At 44.4% G+C, this 18,519-nt stretch overlaps 1 protein-coding gene across 1 annotated transcript in view; it reads left to right on the plus strand.

Annotated features, from left to right (window-relative positions):
* The window catches only part of BUB1B (BUB1 mitotic checkpoint serine/threonine kinase B), a 62,173-nt gene extending 45,247 nt beyond the window's left edge, over nucleotides 1-16,926 (plus strand). Inside the window, exons 15-23 of the mRNA XM_040969514.1 lie at nucleotides 1,304-1,578; nucleotides 5,564-5,694; nucleotides 5,968-6,105; nucleotides 6,431-6,531; nucleotides 9,208-9,357; nucleotides 10,809-10,951; nucleotides 14,161-14,332; nucleotides 15,051-15,157; nucleotides 16,375-16,926. Coding sequence (XP_040825448.1) covers nucleotides 1,304-1,578; nucleotides 5,564-5,694; nucleotides 5,968-6,105; nucleotides 6,431-6,531; nucleotides 9,208-9,357; nucleotides 10,809-10,951; nucleotides 14,161-14,332; nucleotides 15,051-15,157; nucleotides 16,375-16,606 — 1,449 coding nt within the window. The 3' untranslated portion in view covers nucleotides 16,607-16,926. The remainder of the gene's footprint in view (nucleotides 1-1,303; nucleotides 1,579-5,563; nucleotides 5,695-5,967; nucleotides 6,106-6,430; nucleotides 6,532-9,207; nucleotides 9,358-10,808; nucleotides 10,952-14,160; nucleotides 14,333-15,050; nucleotides 15,158-16,374) is intronic.
* Nucleotides 16,927-18,519: the final 1,593 nt, after the last annotated feature.

The following is an 18,519-nucleotide window of genomic DNA, read 5'->3' on the forward strand; positions in this document are numbered from 1 at the left end:
AGCTTAAGTCCTCACTTTACACTCGCCAGGATCCCATATAGGCACCAGTTCTAATCCCTGCAGCCCCGCTTCCCATCCAGCTCCCTGCTTGTTGCCTGGGAAAACAGTTGAGGACAGCTCAAAGCCTTGGGACCCTGCACCACCTTGGGAGTCCTACAAGAGGCTCTTGGCTCTTGGCTTCGGATTGGTTCAGCTCCAGCTATTGCAGCTGATTAGGGAGTGACTCATCGGACAGATCTTCCTCTCTGTGTCTCCTCTCTGTATATCTGACTCCAATAAAAATGAAATAAATCTTTAAAAATTAATAAGCTGATCAAAAATTTTGAAATCATTCATTAATTTGAAAGTGTTACAGAGAAAGGGAAAGAGAGAAATCTTCCTTATACTGATGAACTCACCAGCTGGCCACAGTCACTGAGGCTGGGAACCCAGAACCCCACCTAGGTCTCCCATATGGGTGGATAATGGGGCCCTAAGCGTTTTGTTTGACCTCTGCTGCTTTTCCAAGCACATTTATCAGGGAGCTAGATCAGTCGCAGAGCAGTCAGAATGCTGGCATAACAGGTAGTGACTTAACTTGTCCTATGCCAGGACAGCCCTTATCAGAATGTTTTCTTAGTGAAAGCCAGAATAAAATAGTATTAGTGCTTTAATTCTTTTTATGTATTAAAATTTATTTATGGGCCTGGACTAACAGCTCAGTAGCTAAATCCTTGTGTTGCAACGGCTGGAATCCCATATGGGTGCCAGTTCATATCCTAGCTGCTTTACTGTCCATCCAGCTTTCTATTTGTGGCCTGGAAAAGTAATAGAAGATGGCCCAAAGTCTTGGAACCCTACTTGTGCATGGGAGATCCAAAAGAAGCTCCTGGCTTCAAATCACCTCAACTCGACTATCTGGGGAGTGAACCAGTGGATCCAGGTCTCCCACATGGGTAGTGACCTCGGGGCTTGGGCCTTCTTTTATTTCTTTCCCAGGGGATTTATTTGGAAGGGGAGCTGCCAGGACTTACACTAGCACAAATAGGGGATGCCCACATCACAGGCAGTGCCTTCACCTACTATGCCAAAGCCCTGACCCCAAGTGCTTTAATTCTTAAGAGGACTCCATTGGGGTAGGAGAAAATTATTATCTAATATGTTTCTTGTGTGAAGAATTATATGCTTATTAAAATTGCCTTTTTTCCATAGATTATACTACTACAATAATGTACTGCTACAATAATGCCTGCTGTCTACGTTAAAGACCATTCATATGTTTGTTAAATTGCTTTATCTAAACTTTACATGGTTTTTATCTCAGGATGAATTTACAGGAATTGAGCCTCTGAGCGAGGATGCCATTATCACAGGCTTCAGGAATGTCACTATTTGTCCCAACCCAGAAGACACTTGTGACTTCGCTAGAGCAGCCCGCTTTGTATCCACTCCCTTTCATGAGATAGTGTCCCTGAAGGATCTGCCCTCAGACCCTGAGAGACTGCTGCAGGAGGAGGAGCTGGATGCGAAGACCACTGAGGACCAACCGACCGCCTGTGGCACCATCTATAATCCCCCTCTCAGCATCAAGAAGCTGAGGTGATTAGCAGTGAGAACTGTCACTTCCCAGGTTGTCTGCTGTGATTCTGTGTGTGTTTGGAGTCATCAGTTGTCACATCTTATCTGTCCATCCGGGGCTGAGCTAAGTGTTCTATGTGCGAGTAGGGCTACCGCTCATAAAATATGTGACTGTGAGATCCAGGAGGCTCATGGTGATCCTTTAGATTGTTTACCTGTTTGAAAGGTGGAGAGACACAACCACAGACAGACCAGTGGAGACATTGCATTGGCTGGGTAACTGTCCAAATGTGTGTAGCAGTCAAGGTCAGACCAAGTCAAAGCCAGGAGCCTGGAGCGCAGTCCAGGTGATGGGGCTGCTTTAATTTGAACTGTTGTGTGCTTCTCCCAAGGCATGCATTAACAGGAAGCTGGACTTGAAAGTGGAGCCTGTATTCAAACCCAGCCTCTCTTTCACGACATGTGGGTATCCCAGTAGCATTGTTTATAGTACACTTGAGGAAAAACTTTTTTTTAAAAGATTTATTTTCATTGAGAAATCTGATATATGGAGGAGAGACAGAAAGGAAGATCTTCTGGCTGATGATTTTACTTCCTAAGCAGATACAACAGCCAGAGCTGCACTGATCTGAAGCCAGGAGCCTGGAGCCTCTTTCAAGTCTCCCAATTGGGTACAGGGTCCCAAGGCTTTAAGCCGTCTTCCACTGCTTTCCCAGGCCACAAGGATTAGAACCGGCACTCATGTAAGAGCCCAGTATGTGCAAGTCGAGGACTTAAACTGCTAGGCTAATGTGTTGGGCCCACATTTGAGGAAATTTGACCAAGAATATATAATTGGGAAAAAGGAAGTATTTATTTTGTTGTAATAGGTAGGTGTGGGTGTTTGGCACAGTGCTTAAGATGGCACTTGAATCATCCACAGTCCATGTCCTAGTGCCTGGATGTGAGTTCGGGCTCTGCTTCCAACTCCAGTTTCCTGCAAATGCACATCTGTTAGACAGCAGGTGATGGCTCTAGTCCTGAGGACCCTACCACGAAGAGGGAGACCCAGGATAAGTTCCAGAGCCCTGGCGTAGGCTTGGCCCAGCCCACATAGTGCAGGCATTTGGAGAAGGAGCCAGCAGATAGAAGGTCTCTGTCTTTCTGCTTTTCAAATAAAAGGAACCTAAATAATTTGTAAAAAAAATACAAAGGCAGGGCCTGGTGTGGTAGCCTAGTGGCCTAAATCCTCGCCTTACATACACTAGAATCGCACATAAGTGCTGGTTCTAATCCCAGCTGCTCCACCTCCCATCCAGCTCCCTGCTTGTGGCCTAGGAAAGCAGTTGAGGACAGCCTTGGGACCGTGTGATCCTTGCTGTAGCAGTTACAGCCTCTTTGGGGCATGAATCATTGGATGGAAGATCTTCTCTGTCTCTACTCCACTCTGTATATCTGACTTTGTAATAAAAATAAATAAATCTTTAAAAAAAAAACACACAAAGCAGTACAAAAAATGTTTAAATACTAAAAATAAACAATAGCAGAGTAGCTGCTGTGGATTTAAGTAAGAAATTAGAGATATATTAATGAGAAACTACCTTTTGATAGAGAAGTGTAAATGAACTAGGGAATGGATATAAGAGAATGACAGCAAGATCTAAGGATTAAGCCTTGTAATTGATTTGTATTTTAAAACTTTAAAATAATGGTCCTGGGACCATTGTGGCATAAAGCCACCCTGTCATTCCATGTGGGTGCTGTTTCAAGTCCTGCCTGCTTCACTTTAGCTAATGTGCTTGGAAGAATGGAACTTGATCCAAGACTTCAGGCCCCTAATCACGTGGCAGACCCAGGTGAAGCTCTTGGCTCCTGGCTTTGTCCTGGCCCAGGCCTAAATGATGTAGCCATTTGGGGAATGAACCAGTAGATGGATGACTTATTTATTAAGTTTTATTTGTTTTCATTAGAAAGGCAGATTTACAGGGAAGGAGAGACAGAGATCTTCCATCTGCTTGTTCACTCCCCAAATGGCCAGAGCTATGATGATCTGACGTCAGGAACTTCTTCCCTGTCTCCTACCTGATCACAGGGTCGCAAGGACTTGTGCTATCCTCCATTGCTTCCCCAGGTCTCAAGCAGAGAGCTGGATTGCAAGTGCAACAGCTGGGACATGAACTGGTGTCTGTGTGGGATGCTGCGCTTAGAGGTCGAAGATTATCCAGTTGAGCCATTGTGCCAGTCTCAATAGATCTCTTTCTGTACATCTTAGCCCCTCTCTATTACTACAACTTCAAATAAATAACTCTTTTTTTAAAAAAAAATTGGCTAGTTTTAGGAATATTGTTTAACTTGCCAACTTACACTTTTAAAACTACATCCTGTAACATTTTCCATGTCACACTTTTATTCACGTTTGCTAGCATGGATTCCCCTTTGGCTCTGACTTTTTTTTTTTTTTAAAAACATACAGTGTGCTTCTATCTACTTGTTCATGCCCAAATACTCAGAGTAGCTAGCTGCCAGGAGCTGCATCTGAAGCGAGCTGGCAGGACTTGAACTGGTGCTCTGACTTGAGATGCAGAAGTCCCAAGCAGCGGCTTAACTTGGTAGCCACATCATCTATCCCGCCCTTTCCCTTGTGGAGTAAAATCCAGAGGACCGGTAATGAGGCAGAAAGTTGGTGTTACTGTTAAGTCAATAGCATATAATAGATGGGTAAGAGGAGGCATTTACTGTAGATTAGTAGGTCAATCATACATCTAGAAACGTTTAATTCTGGGCATTGCTTGTCCATAGAGGAAGTTACCTAGATTCTGATTATGACGCATTTATGAACTATACAAATAAGACAAAAAATATAACTACAAATGACAAACTGTAGAGTTTTTTTAAGATAATTTTTAAAATATATATTTTTATTTTTTAATTGCAAAGTCAGATATACAGAGAGGAGGAGAGACAGAGGAAGATCTTCCATCTGATGATTCATTCCCCAAGTGACTACAACGGCCGGTGCTGCACTGATCTGAAGCCAGGAGCCAGGAACCTCCTCCAGGTCTCCCACACAGGCGCAGGGTCCCAAGGCTTTGGACTGTTCTTGACTGCTTTCCCAGGCCACAAGCAGGGAGCTGGATGGAAAGTGGAGTAACCGGGATTAGAACCAGCGTCTGTATGGGATCCTGGCATGTTCAAGGCGAGAACTTTAGCCACTAGGCCACCACGCCCGGCCCTTAAAAATAATTTTTTGAAAGGCACAGTTGGAGAGAGAGGAGCAAGCACTATTTTCCATCTGCTTGTTTATTCCCCAGATGGCCACAATGACCCAGACTGGACCAGGCTGAAGCCAGGGGACAAGAGCTTCTTCCAGGGTCTCCCATGTGACTGCAAGGTCCCAATCACTTGGGCCATCTCCCACTGCTTCCCTAGGTACATCAGCAGTGAACTGTATCAGAAGTGCAATAATTGGAACTTGAACCAGCATCTGTACAGGATACAGACACTGTAGGCTTCAGGCTTAACCCCCTATTACTCCCTTGTGCTGGCCCTATACTATTTTGGTGTAAGTTTTGTTTTAAAAATGAGTGTAGGGCCTGTGCAGTAGATTAGCAGCCAAAGTCCTTGCCTTAAACCTGTTGGGATCCCATATGGGCACTGGTTCTAATCCTAGAAGCCCCACTTCCTATCCAGCTCCCTGCTTGTAGCCTGGGAAAGCGGTGGAGGATGGCCCAGAGCCTTGGGATCCCACACCCGTGTGGGAGACCTGGAAGAGGCTCCTGGCTTCTAAATGGATCAGCTCCGCTCCGGCCATTGCGGGTGCTTGGGGAGTGAATCATCAGATCTTCCTTTCTGTCTTTCCTCTTCTTTATATATCTGCTTTTCCAATGAATATAAATAAATCTTGACCAAAAAAATAAGAGTATAACATGATGTTTGTGAATTAGAACTTTATAAAGTTGTAACAAAGGTAAGTTGATATACATTGTCTCGATGAGAACTGACGCTCTTGTACTTGTGGCTCTTTCAGCCCGATCATTGAAGACAGTGGTGAAGCCACACACTCCTCTGGCTTCTCTGGATCTTCGGCCTCCGTTACAAGCACGTCTTCTATCAAATGCCTCCAAATCCCCAAGAAACTGGAGCTGACCTGTGATGCAGGTAGAGCCTGTCACATGGACTCCTGGTCCCGCGCCTCAGGAGCACTTACTGAGCCCAGCAAACCCGGCTGGTTAATTTTCTTCCCTAGAGAAGGTCCCAGTACTAACTGAGCACAGTCTCATCGAGACCTGAGAACAGGGCATATAGTCGCATTCGCAGTATTGGTTGCGTCCCTTTCTCCCCCATCCCCTGTTCTGTTACAGAATCCATCTTAAGTGTTCATTTTTTTTAGCTGATTTTTTTCCTCCTCTTCCACCTCTCCCACTCCACCAGAAAATCCCATACAGTCACCCTGGTGTTCACAGTACCGGACCCAACTACTAAAATGCCTGCCAGAGTTAAGTACTTCAGACTTGTCCATAGAAGACAGACCTATGCCTCATTTGGAAATAGATAAGGAAATTGAACTAGGTAAGTATCACTGAGTGTCTGTCCTTTAGTATGTAACAGTGTATGAGAGCATATAGAAGTAAATGATTATTTTTAGGCTAGCACTGTGTCTCTAGATTTGTGAGAAATAATAATTTAGAAATTGACATTGATAACTTCATGGCCCAATAGCAGTAAGAATTATGTCTTTTCCTCTTCCAAGTTTTAGCATGTGATTTTGGAAAGTATTACAGGTGCTACTAACTGGCAAATATCCCAATGCTTAAGCCCTTAGGCCAGGAGATAAAGGGCAGAGGACTGTGTATGTTCATAGTGGTCTTTAAACAGAATCAACCCTTCTCAACAGGTAACGAGGATTATTGCATTAAACAAGAATACCTAATGTGTGAAGATTATAAATTATTTTGGGTGGCACGAAGAAACTCCACAGAATTAACCATAATAAAGGTGGGACTGATTCTTTGCCATTTCAATTGCTTTGTAAGTACAAGTTGAAGCAGTCACTCTAACACCCACAGAACCATCAGATCATTAAGTAATTAACTTCCTTATGTAAAACCTTCATGCAGTCAGTCTTAATGATGGGCCAGGAAAAGATATCCAAAATGACAGGAGGCGGGTGTTGTAGAGCCCACAGGTTAAACCATCGCCCGAGATGCCAGCATGCCAGTTACAGTACCTGGTTCAAGTCTTGACTGCTCCACAATTCCAGTCCTATTTGCCGCTACTGCTTCTCCTGGAAGGCAGCAGATTATGGCACAAATGCTTGAGTCTCTGCCATCTGTGTGGGAGACCCAGCTAGAGGCTGGACTCCTGGCTTCAGCCTGACCCAGACCTGGACACTTGGGCGTCTCAGATGGAAGATCTCTGTGTCTCCCTGTCTCTATCACTGCATCTTTCAACTTGAAGAAAATAAAAACATTTTCTAAGTGCAAGCCTATTATGTAATGCTCAGCTTATCCTTTTGAGGAAATCTCTTCAGAAGCTTTCTAGCCTGCTCCAGTCTGAACAGTTTATACAGGCATGTCCCACGCTTAGTGTCGCCTGCACATTTCTGTTCTTCCTGAGCACTCACATTGCTTTGTTTTTCTTTGGATGTGTAGTTTCTTAGATTTCATTTGTTCTCTTGGTTTAATCCCTCATAATTTGGAGGAACACATATTTAGTAGCTTCCTTGAAAGGGATGGTACGTAATTTTTTTTAAATATTGTAGATCATAAAATTCCTTATTTTGCATCTTTACTTGATTGATAATTTGACTTCATAAAGAATTGTGACCTAGGTTTTTTTCCTCAATTTTGAGGAATTCCATTATCTTTCACCTTTTCATATTACTTTTGGGATTTTTTTTCCATTCAGTTTTTTAAATCAGAAGGAAACTATTTTCCCTTCTCTGTGGGTGCTTCTAGCACCGTATGCTTGTCCACAGCGTTCTGAAACTTCACAGTTACATGTTTTGGTATGTATGTTTTACCACCTGTGGCTAGGCATTCAGTGGCTGCTATAATCTGGAAGTCCTTGTAATTCTAAGCGTTTTATAAGTAGTGCTTCTAAGAAATTCCGGTCAGACCTGTCTTAGTGTCCTCTATTCTTCCCATCTGTGATTCCTTCCCTTGAGATAGGGGCTCTCAGGCTGCAGCCCTGGAAGCTTTTCTTTTATTTGTTTTCCCCAACTTGTTGTTGTACCTTGTGGCTTACCCTCATCCCGTGTTAGCCAAGTAGGATTGCTTTCCAGGAATCCATCCCTACCTTGCCCTTCCCAGGAGACTAGGATCAGCGAGTGCTGAAATTCTTTAGGTAAAGTGGCACAGTACTTGCATATAACCTGTGCACAGCCACCCATATACTTTATAAGTCCCACACGCCACAGATCGCACCGCTGTGACAGCCTGGACACTTTAAATCATCTCCAGATTGCCTCTAGTACAAAGTCCAATGCATTTACTTGGCACATGGTTATGCTGTATTGGTTTGGAAACAATGGCAAGAAATCTCTGGACGTTTTAAGCCACAGACACAGTTTTTCCCCAAATGGTTTTGATCTGAGGTTTGATTCAACCTACAGTTAGAAAAGGTCCACTGTATTTTATAAGCTTGATTTTCTTTTTACTGGGATGTTTCGTTTCTTCCATCTGTACTTGATTTGTAAAAGCTCTTCTTCTCAAAGCTTTCTTAGCAGCATCCCCCTTTTCATTTCAGAGGTGGACTACTGTCCTCTCTCTGAGATGTTGAGATGCTGGAGGGTGTTTCCTCCCTGCATCATCTCTTCTCTTGTTTGTTTTTGTCCGTTTTGACTCTAACCTTCATACTGGAAGCTTTCTTTGAAGCTGGTTTTCTGTTCATATTTAAATATGGGGCACTAAAAGCTAACGGAAGGTTCTGTGTGTTTGCTGCCCACCTCAGTGTAGGATGATGGAGCTTGGATGTTTTATTGGAAAACCCCCAAATCTTTAAATTTTTTTCTCTTGAGCTGATTGGATCTCTCCAGAAAGACTTTTAATTTCCTGCCTAGATCATCCAGGCCTAGCTGCTTGCTCTCCAAGAGCCAAGTGAGGAAATTAGTATGAAGAATGGAAGGGCCAGGAGATGGATGCCTCTGACCATTTGCTATATCACTGTTTGATGTTTTCTGTATTCCAGGTTTCAGTGGTACCTGATGTCCTGTCATCAAGAGCCCAGCTCTTTAATCCTTCCTAGGGGATAGCCTGGGTCTTCAGGGGTGGGACAGGGTGGGCTACAGAGATGGAATGCAAAATCTGGATCTCACTTCCTTTGAATTGGGGCCCTTCTATAATGCTTTCATTCTCAGCCCTACTTGCACAAGTAATTGGGGCCACCATTCACTTGCTGCCAGGAATGGGTCTTGTCATCTAAACGTGGTTGCCTTTCAGTCTTCTCCACAGCTGGAATTCACCTTTCTTGTGTCTTCTAAGATGATTGCCTTTTACTCTCACTCCAGCTTCCAAAATGTTGTCTTCATGTCCTTTATTGTAGATATATGCCTTTTAAAACATCCCTTCACTGTTCTGTTGGGATATCAGAAGGGCTGGTGGAGACATGTGTTTTCAATCTGACAACCATACCACAGAGCCTAATTGCTTTTGTTTTTTTTAAATATTATAGGTATCATCTCAGCCTGTTGCATGGGACCTGTATATCAACCTCAAGTTAAAGGAACGATTAAATGAGGAGTGTGATCCTTTGTGCAGCTGTTACCAGTACCAAGATGGCTGTATTGTTTGGTACCAATATATAAACTGCGCCACGCTGCAGGTTTGTAATCATGCTAAAAACACGGAACCTCACATGCTTGGGTAAAAGGACTTAGGCTCCGTTTAGCAAAGGAATTGTACACAACATTCCTGTCAATCTTCTTAAAATAGGATTAAGTTACAAGTTAAAAGCATTAATCATTTTCTTCTCCCAAGTTATTTTGACCATGGATCTCTAACTTTTGGACACTTTTCAAACATAAACCTGAATAGACATGTTTGTACCATAAACTTTAGAACCTAGTCCTCCAATTATGATAAATATTAGCTCATAGCCACTTATTTTATCTGTGCCACCACCCTGGCTTGTTTTAAACCCAGACACATAGGGTTTAAAACAAGGGTCTTATTCTTTGTTCTGTTCTTTTGTTTGTTTTTCATAAGCAGAAACCCCGTAGCCACAAAAGGTTGCATTTCAGTACACAAGAATTTGGGGGAGCATTGTTTGCCTCTGTGCGTAGATAGAGAAGATTGGGATAAGGATTTTTCTTTCTTTTTTTTTTTTTCTAAGATTCATTTCTCTCACTTGAAAGCATTACAGAGGGAGGGGAAGATAGAAAGAAGTTTTCCATACTATGCTTTATTCCCCAAATGGATATAACCACCAGAGCTGGGCCAGTCCAAAGCTGGGAACCAGGAGCTGCTTCTGGGTCTCCCATGTAGGTACAAGTGCCTAAGGTTTTGGGGAATCCTCCACTTCTTTCCCAGGCCATAGAGGGAGCTGGATTAGAAGTAGAGCAGCCAGGACTAGAACTGGAGCCCACAGGGATTCTGGCACTGCAGGCAGAGGACTATGCCACCACTGCCTGGCTGCTCTTTGTTACGTTCTTTACGGGGATCTGGGAGTCAGCAGTGTGGCACAGCACGTTAGGCTACCATCTTTAACATCAGCCTCATATATCAGCATAAATTTCAGTCCAGACTACTCTGCTCAATCAGTGCTCCTCGGAAGGCAGTGCATGGGCCCGCTCAAGTGTGTGGGCCCAGCTCTCAGAGGACGACCAGGATGAACTTCCTCGATCCTTGGCTGTTACAGCCATTTGGGAGATAAAATCCCTCTTTCCAAGTTACCTATCTGTCTATCTCTATTTCTCTCTCTCTCTTTCTCTCTGACATTCTTTCAAATAAAAAAATAAATTGAGAAAATTTTGCTGCAGATTTTTATAGTAATCTGAACTCTCTAAAGCAGCTGGAATAAGGTATTGTAAACATTCACAGGGCGCCTGGCACTGGCCACGCTCACCCTTGGTGCGTTTCATTCACTGTCTCACTAACTCCTTATATGTTTCATTCACTGTTACACTAACTCATCATAACTAGTCCTAAGAGAGAGCGTGGTGTTGCTAGCTCCGCAGCGGAGGCCCAGGTGCCCTGGGAAAGAGCAGAGCCGCAGCTCCTGAGGCACTGGCTGGGCGGCAGCTGAGCTCCCCTCCCCTGTGCTTCCGGCTCCAGGATCTCCTCCAGCACCGCGACCTGATCACCCATGAGATGACAGTGTTGATCGTTTACAACCTCCTGGCCATCGTGGAAAAGCTGCACCAAGCAGAGATAGTCCACGGGGACCTGAGTCCAATGAGTCTGATCCTCAGAAACAGGTTGGTCCTTTTCAGTCTGTTGTGATTCTGTCAACTCCTTCTCAAAATGTCTTGCTGGATTTGATGCCCTTTGATAAATGCCATGTTTTTATTTAATTTTTTTTAAGATTTATTTACTCTTATTGGAAAGACAGAGAGGAGAGACATATCCTCCATCTTGGCTTACTCTCCAAATTGCCCCAGTGGGCCAGGGCTTAGTTGATCTGAAGCCAGGAGCCAGGAGCTTCCTCCGGGTCTCCCACATGGGTACATGGGCCCAAGGCTTTGGGCTGTCCTCCACTGCTTCTCTAGGCCACAAGCAGGGAGCTGGATGGGAAGTGGAGCAGCTGGGACACAAACCAGTGCCCATATGGGATAGAGGTTGCAGATAAAGGATTAGCCTGGTGAGCCACTGTGCTAGCCCCAAATGCTATGTCAGTAAACAGATTAAGAGAAGATTTGCTCTTATTTTTTAAATGTGGTGTCAAAAGTCAATAATCAGGGACCTGGTTATTGCCAATAACTATGGCATAATAGGTTAAACCTCCATCTGTGATACAGGCATCCCATAGGGACACCAGTTTGAGTCCTGGCTTTTTCAGTTTCTATCCAGCTCCCTGCTAATGCATTTGGGAAAGCAACAAATCCCATTGTGGGATACTAACACCACACATGGAAACTTAGCAAATTAAATTTTCTTTTAAAGATTTATTTATTTTTATTGGAAAGGCAGATATGCAGAGAGGAAGATCTTCCATCCGATGGTTCACTTCCCAAGTGACCGCAACAGCCGGTGCTGCACCGATCCAAAGCCAGGAGCCAGGAGTTCTTCTGGGACTCCCACGTGGGTGCAGCGTCCCAAAGCTTTGGGCCATCCTCGACTGCTTTCCCAGGCCACAAGCAAGGAGCTGGATGGGAAGCAGGGCTGCCGGAATTAGAACCAGTGACATATGGGACCCCAGCGCGTTCAAGGGGAGGACTTTAACCACTACCCTATCACACCAGGACCAGCAGATTAATTTTTAAGTTAATAATTTGTGTGGGCCACTAATGATGTTATATTCAAATGGGAAAAAAAAAATTCCCCATGCCTACTGTAAACTGTAGCCAGCATGGACATGAAAAGAGCCCTCAGTGTATTTTGGCAACAAAGACCCAACGGCCAAGGGAATCCCATCTTCTCTGCCAATGGAGCATCCACCTTTCCCAGGCACCGGTTCACCATGTTTCTCCTCCAGCACGTGTAGAACGACACCAGTCTTGGTGCAGGCTTGGTGCATTACAGGATGCTTTTACACCCCTGCTTCCCCAAAACCCCACCCCCGCAAATTCAGTGCAGGGAACATTCGTCCAGCCTTTGTAACCAGCAGCAAAGCCCCACAGTGAGCAGCAGCAGTTCAGAAGGCAGCGCTAGATTTCTCACGGCTGTGGACACTAGAAGCAGAGGGATTTTCTAGGCCTTTTGGAATTGAGCATCCATGGTCTGCATGTTCAGATAGGAAGCCACCAGAGACTCCAGGGAAGGATCCAGTGTTAACTAGATGTTTTACTTAGTCCTAGCATGTCAGATTTGAGAGAAAATTTCACATAGGTTCACAAGGAATTAATAGCCAGAAAGAATGTTTTGAAAACAATTCAGTTTCTCTATAATTTTTTTTTAAGGGAGGAGAATAAGATCCCAAAAAGCAAAAAGTCTTTTTTGCCTGTGAACACACAAGTTGTAGCCGATGAGGAATGCAGGACCTACACTCATACAGACAGTTTGTGGGAACTATTTGAGAAGGTACCATGAGATAATCCATTCTTTCAGATAAACAGTTCCTTTGTGCCCTTGGTGATAAGCTTTATTGCAGACTAGGTGAACCCAAGGGCAAAATAGTTGATAGTGAATTAGTGTTCAGAAGTATTTTAGAAACCAAGACTTGAAATTACAAATTGGATAGTGTTACGGGGTACAAGCGAGATCACACCAGACATGTCTAAGATTTATTAAGGAGTCTTTATTAACCAAGCTTGGTGATAACACAGCCCACTAGAAATTGCCAATCACAGGTACATATGGCAATCAATCAATCATAATCCGATCAATCATAACCCCGAGGAACAAATAGTCATTACTCTTAAGTCCAGTCCATCCATTAAGCTGAAGAGCTATGTCCAGCTTTCACAACAATACAAGTTATCCTGAAAGGCATGCAGTGAATAACCCAGACACACCTACAAAGCTGCATTCACCTCTCCCTGGCTTCTCTGCCCACACTCTACTACTGCTAGGCCTGCCTTCTCCCCGAACTCCTGACAGCACACAAACCAGAAATACAAAGTTTCTTAATATTGCTATCTTCATTGTCTACCTAAGCAGTAAACAGAGTGAGGAGTACAGACACACCATATTCAGGGGATTACCTGTTCTGGGGAGGCCAGAGCAATGGGAAGCACTGACCAGGCACTTGATCAAGAGAGCGAGCCCCTCCTTACCATGAACCTTTATAGGGGCTTGTGAGGGGAATGGTTGCACAACAATGCAATACTGCCCCTCTCAGATGATAGGTGAGAGTTGCACATCAGTAGGAGCGAACACCTAGGTGGTTGGGGACGGTGGCTGAGGGTTTCTTAAGGATAGAATTAACATTCCATTGCTGTTAGGCCCCACCTTCAGGATGGAGGGTAGGGGACACAACCACATTCTGTTTGCCCACTGTCAAGGGGTGCTGGCTACCACTGGCTGCACCCCCTAACAATAGAATATGGTGCTAGATTAATAAAAACAGCAAGTTTTATAATATGGATAACACCTTACCATGCCCAGCCTTGTTGTATTTTTCATTAAATTCTAGAAGGTACACCATCTGTAATAGCCTAACTCACCTATAAAACTCAATTTCCTCCATCATAATCTTGGTTAGGACATGTTAATCCTTGCTAGTGTATTCGTCAGTGTGGAAAGTCCAGTTCAGAAACCTACACTCTATTTCTGGGCTTAACTGTTTTTCTGGGGGGCGGGGGAGGGGTTAAGGCTGGAATCGGAATCTGAATGTGTTGGGATAGCCAAGCCCTGTGGTTTGGGTACTGTCCCAGCTCTGCTCTTACAGGTGCATTTTCATAACGTACCACTGGAGGGAGCTATTGGCATAGCTAAGACATACCTTCAGTGCTTGCTTTTTTACTCTAAAAGACACAGCTTCTCATGACCTGTTTTTATTATCTCTTTCTCTTTAATCTGGACTCAGAATCCACGATCCTTATGATATCAATCAGAATAGTCAAGCTTTGAAGATAGTGGACTTTTCCTACAGTGTGGATCTTAAGGTACAACCCGACAGTTTTGCCCTCAGTGGGTTTCGGACTGCACACATCCTGGAAGAACCAAAGGTCCTGGCCAGCTGTTCCTCTCCTTACCAGGTAAGTGTGAGATAAGTCTGGGCAAAGATGGATTCTCTCCATCTCTTCCTTAGCCACATAAGCTGTGGACATGAGTGTTTGCAGCTGCTAACTCTCTCAGAATAGATGACCTAGTTTTCAGACACTGTATCACCGTGTCAAGCAAAATGTACTATTTTCCTGTTCAGCACTGAAGAATACACATATACATGTGTAAAAGCACATGGCTCCCCCAGTCAGCTTGCCCACGTGGCAGGGCCATTCCTGCCACTTCGCATCTGTGTGGGCTTCCTGAGACATTGTCTGAGCTCTGTAAGAGGCTGGTGGGCACTGCTCTTTGTGCATCAGGATGTTAGGAGGGGCCAATGCAATGTGCGTGAAGATGATTGAGACTTGTTCTGCTGGTGACATTTCATGCAGACATCCCTTTGGACCTAGCACTAGAGGTAAGCCATTTACTGACTACCTGTCCAGGGTGCCACGTTTGCATCATAGCTGAAGTCCCTGCAGTCAGGAGGTATACAGTAGTCCAGACATGCTTGCTTTAGTTCCCAAGGATAATTCCTAGAGTTGGCTGATCCCATCCTTGGAGCACTTCTCCACTAGTGCAGGTGCGCTAAGTTGTATGCCATAAACTAAACATCATGAAGCCCTACACTGCCTTTCCTCTTCCCGCATAGGTAAGCTGCCGTGAGAGACGGAGATTGCTTTTGGCTGATGGTGTGTTTTGTGATTTCAGGTAGACCTGTTGGGTATTGCAGATTTAGCACATTTACTGTTGTTCCAGAACCACCTGCAGGTCTGCTGGGATGGGTCCAACTGGAAACTTAGCCAAAGTGTTTCTGAGTAAGTATCAGTGACTTCAGGGGTCTTTGCCAGTCCAGAATCCCCCTCTTCTTCATGGGTGCTCCCTCTGCTGGGGAGCTTCTGTTTTCCAGTCCCAGGGCCATGATTCCAGCCTCTGCCCCAGTACATGGAATGTCAGAAGAACAGCTCATGTAGGCTTCAGGCTGCTCTGAACCGACACACTACAGTGCAAGTGTGGAAGTGCCTAAGTTTAGAAATGTTAGCAGGAACACTTCCTGAGAATAATTTCCTTATCAATTGGTGTTATTCTCAAACCCCTTTTTAATAGATTTTGTTATCCAAAATGAGTAAGCGTTGTTTGGAGAGAACTTTCTGCATTACATACTCATCAGAGGCTGTTATTTTTTAACAAGCATGTAAAATCAAACTAGAGATCAAAATATCTTGCTGAAAAAGTAAATGACCTCCTCTTAGTAAGAGCTGTTTGGTCTCAGAACTCCCCCAAGCCTGCCCACAAAACTAAGAATCAAACGTTCCAGATCAGCTTAGCATTGCTAATAGCTTATACTATAACTTATCATTTTATGACTTTTTGATTTCAAAAAAGATTTTGGTGTTGAAAATTTGATGCTTCTTCTCCATTTTATCTTCCAAATTACAGAGTTGTGTTTTTGTTTTTGTTTTTGTTTTATTCATTCAAAATGCCATGTTTATTTGACATGTATTTTATAAATAGGCTAGAGACAGGCACTTCTGGTGGCTGCAGTCCAGATGGTTCTGAGCCTGAGTCAGAAACAAGGCTGAATTGGGTTTCCCAGCATCCTTGCCCTGGACAGTAATAGATGTTTCTTTGATAAGAGAAGCTAATAGTAAGCAAAAGCACAGACATGCAAGGTGGAAGCCAGGCTCCTTCAGTCAGGCTCAGAATGTGCAGTGACTCGGGGGGGGCGGGGGGGGGGCGGGGGGCAGGTCTCTGGCACCAGGGGAGGATGCCAGAGTTTCTTAGTGGCCTCCACCTTGGGAAAGTTGGAGAGGAGGCCGAGTTTCCCTTTCTCTGCACTCAGTTACAGCTTCTCCCACCATGGCAATCAGTTCTACTGGTTTTCTTCCTGGCCTTTCTAAGGATTGTTGGAGTCTCTCTAACCCTGGGATTACCTTAAATCATCTCGGCATGTAGGGTGCCCCTTGGATTGAACAAAAAAACAAATCTGATTTTCATGTGCCTGATCTTGACAAATGGTCTTGTGTGTTTTTAGGCTAAAAGATGGTGAATTGTGGAATAAATTCTTTGTGCGGATTCTAAATGCCCGTGAGGAGCCCACGGTGTCTGTTCTGAGGGAACTTGCCACAGAAATGGCCAAGGTTTTTGACACCACCTTCCAGAGCCACCTGAACAAAGCCTTATGGAAAGTGGGGAAGTTAGTTGGTCCAGGGGCTCTGCTATGTCCGCCACATAGGCCGTCAAGTCTCTCGCAGCTCCCTGCCTAAAGCCAGGGCTTGTGTTGGGGAACACTGGATCTGTACATATCCACCATGTAGTTTGATTTAGGACACATATGTACACTACCAATGCTTTTCTACCTTTGGGTCGGGCTGTGTTTCTACATGACAGGTGTTTTCTACACAGCAGTGCCTGTACCCACAGCCTTATCTAATTTTAGCAAAAAACTGTTTTATTGTAAATGGAGCATAAACAAATGGGTATGTTGTTGTCTTTTCACCCATTTGTGTCTACTTTCCTCTTTTGTAATTTGTAACATGTACTCATGATCCCCATATATTTTGTAAATAAAATAGTGTTTGTTAAATTTGTGCTTCTAACACTTCATCTACTTTTTGCCAAGTAAGATGGCAAATGGCTGAGTTTGACTAAGAAGAGCTGTGTTATCCTGGAAATGTCCACATCTTAGATTTGAGTCCATTGGAATGGGACTTTGATGAGAAAGAACAGCCATGGGCTTCCTTGGTGGGCTCCTGATCAAGACTGAAAAGTAGGTGGGTTATGCACAAGACCAACTTTTCCGTAATTTTCATGTGGCAAAACTGTACGTGTGCCTGATTTTTTTGTTTTCACTCTGTTTATCACTGCTACTGCTCTAAAATTGCTGGGAAGAGAAAATCCGAAGCACACCTCAGCTAAAAACATTGAAGTGTACTAAGTGTAGTTGAAGCACTCCAATATGACTTAGGAACATCTGCTGCTGTCTAGGGCACCGCCCTCTGGTTAGCCACTCTGGTGAGCATGAGAACCAGGCATGGCTAGACAGAGAATGGCACCCACCAGCACATGTATGGGCTGGATAGTGGGGCTGGTTGGGTTGAACTAGGCTTCAATGCCCATTGACATGCTTGAGAGCTGAATGGGATTGGGATAGACTGGACCAGTCTGCTCTACATACTGGCAAGCAGGGGAACCAGGGCAAAGGGCAGGCCTGTTGTGGGTTATTGGGGATTGCCCCAACTAGGCTGCAGCTCCCACTGGTGTGCGTGAGGGCCAAGTGTGTGGTGGGCAAAATAGGGCTGGGCTGCAACATCCTTTGATTTGTGTAGAAGACAGGGCTGGAGAATGAACTGACCCAGCAAGTACAACCACCAGCAGGTGCATAAGCTGCTTGGAATGATGGTCTGTGCTGAACCCTGTATTGACAAGCACACAAGAATCTGATCTGGGATCACACCTCAGATGAAATTTCTTTGGGGATTCCCCCAACTGAATTGCTGGACTCAAAACCCCAACCATGGAGAGAATTACAGGTTCTATGGTCTGACTGTGGAGTGCAAGTATCAGAGCTGGGCCTCTTCAGTGGTTCAGATGGAGCAATGGGCCATATATCCAGGAGCACATGGAGGATATGGCAGTACATTGGAGCCTGCAGAGGTCACCTGGTACCATAACAGAAAACAGAACAAATTGATCAATTGCCCTAGCCAAGTGTTGGCAATGAATACCTGGGCAAACGGAGACTCTTAAGGTGGATTTTGTCAGCCAGTGGATTCTGGAGAAATTTTATTGTACTTGGAGTGGTGAGATCGGCAGCAATTCAGAACTGTTGAACTATTAAAACCAATTGAGCAGGAACCTCAGAGCATGCCCCTCGTGGGTGGCTTCATCTCAAGGCACAGAGGCAGTTGGGAGGCTGGGTGTAACGTCTTACCTTTTCTCCTCCCTTCCCTCAGATACAGGAAGGAAAAAAAGAATGTGGAAATAATGGTCCTGTGCCACAGCTGGCTTCTAGTCTAGTTCCTAAAATTAAGACTTTCCTGGCGCATCTCAAGTAATTTTTAATACAGCAAGCTTCAGCCTCAGTAGGGTCCTTGGTTCCCTGCAAGGCATAAAAAGCTACAAATATTGAATAGGAAAAAGATGGCATTTTCAGTCGGCATGGAAAAAGGTGGATTGT

The sequence above is a fragment of the Ochotona curzoniae genome, unplaced genomic scaffold (genome assembly GCF_017591425.1).
Source record: "Ochotona curzoniae isolate NIBS_2020 unplaced genomic scaffold, NIBS_Ocur_1.0 scaffold_4701, whole genome shotgun sequence".
In the NCBI taxonomy this organism is placed as follows: Eukaryota; Metazoa; Chordata; class Mammalia; order Lagomorpha; family Ochotonidae; genus Ochotona; species Ochotona curzoniae.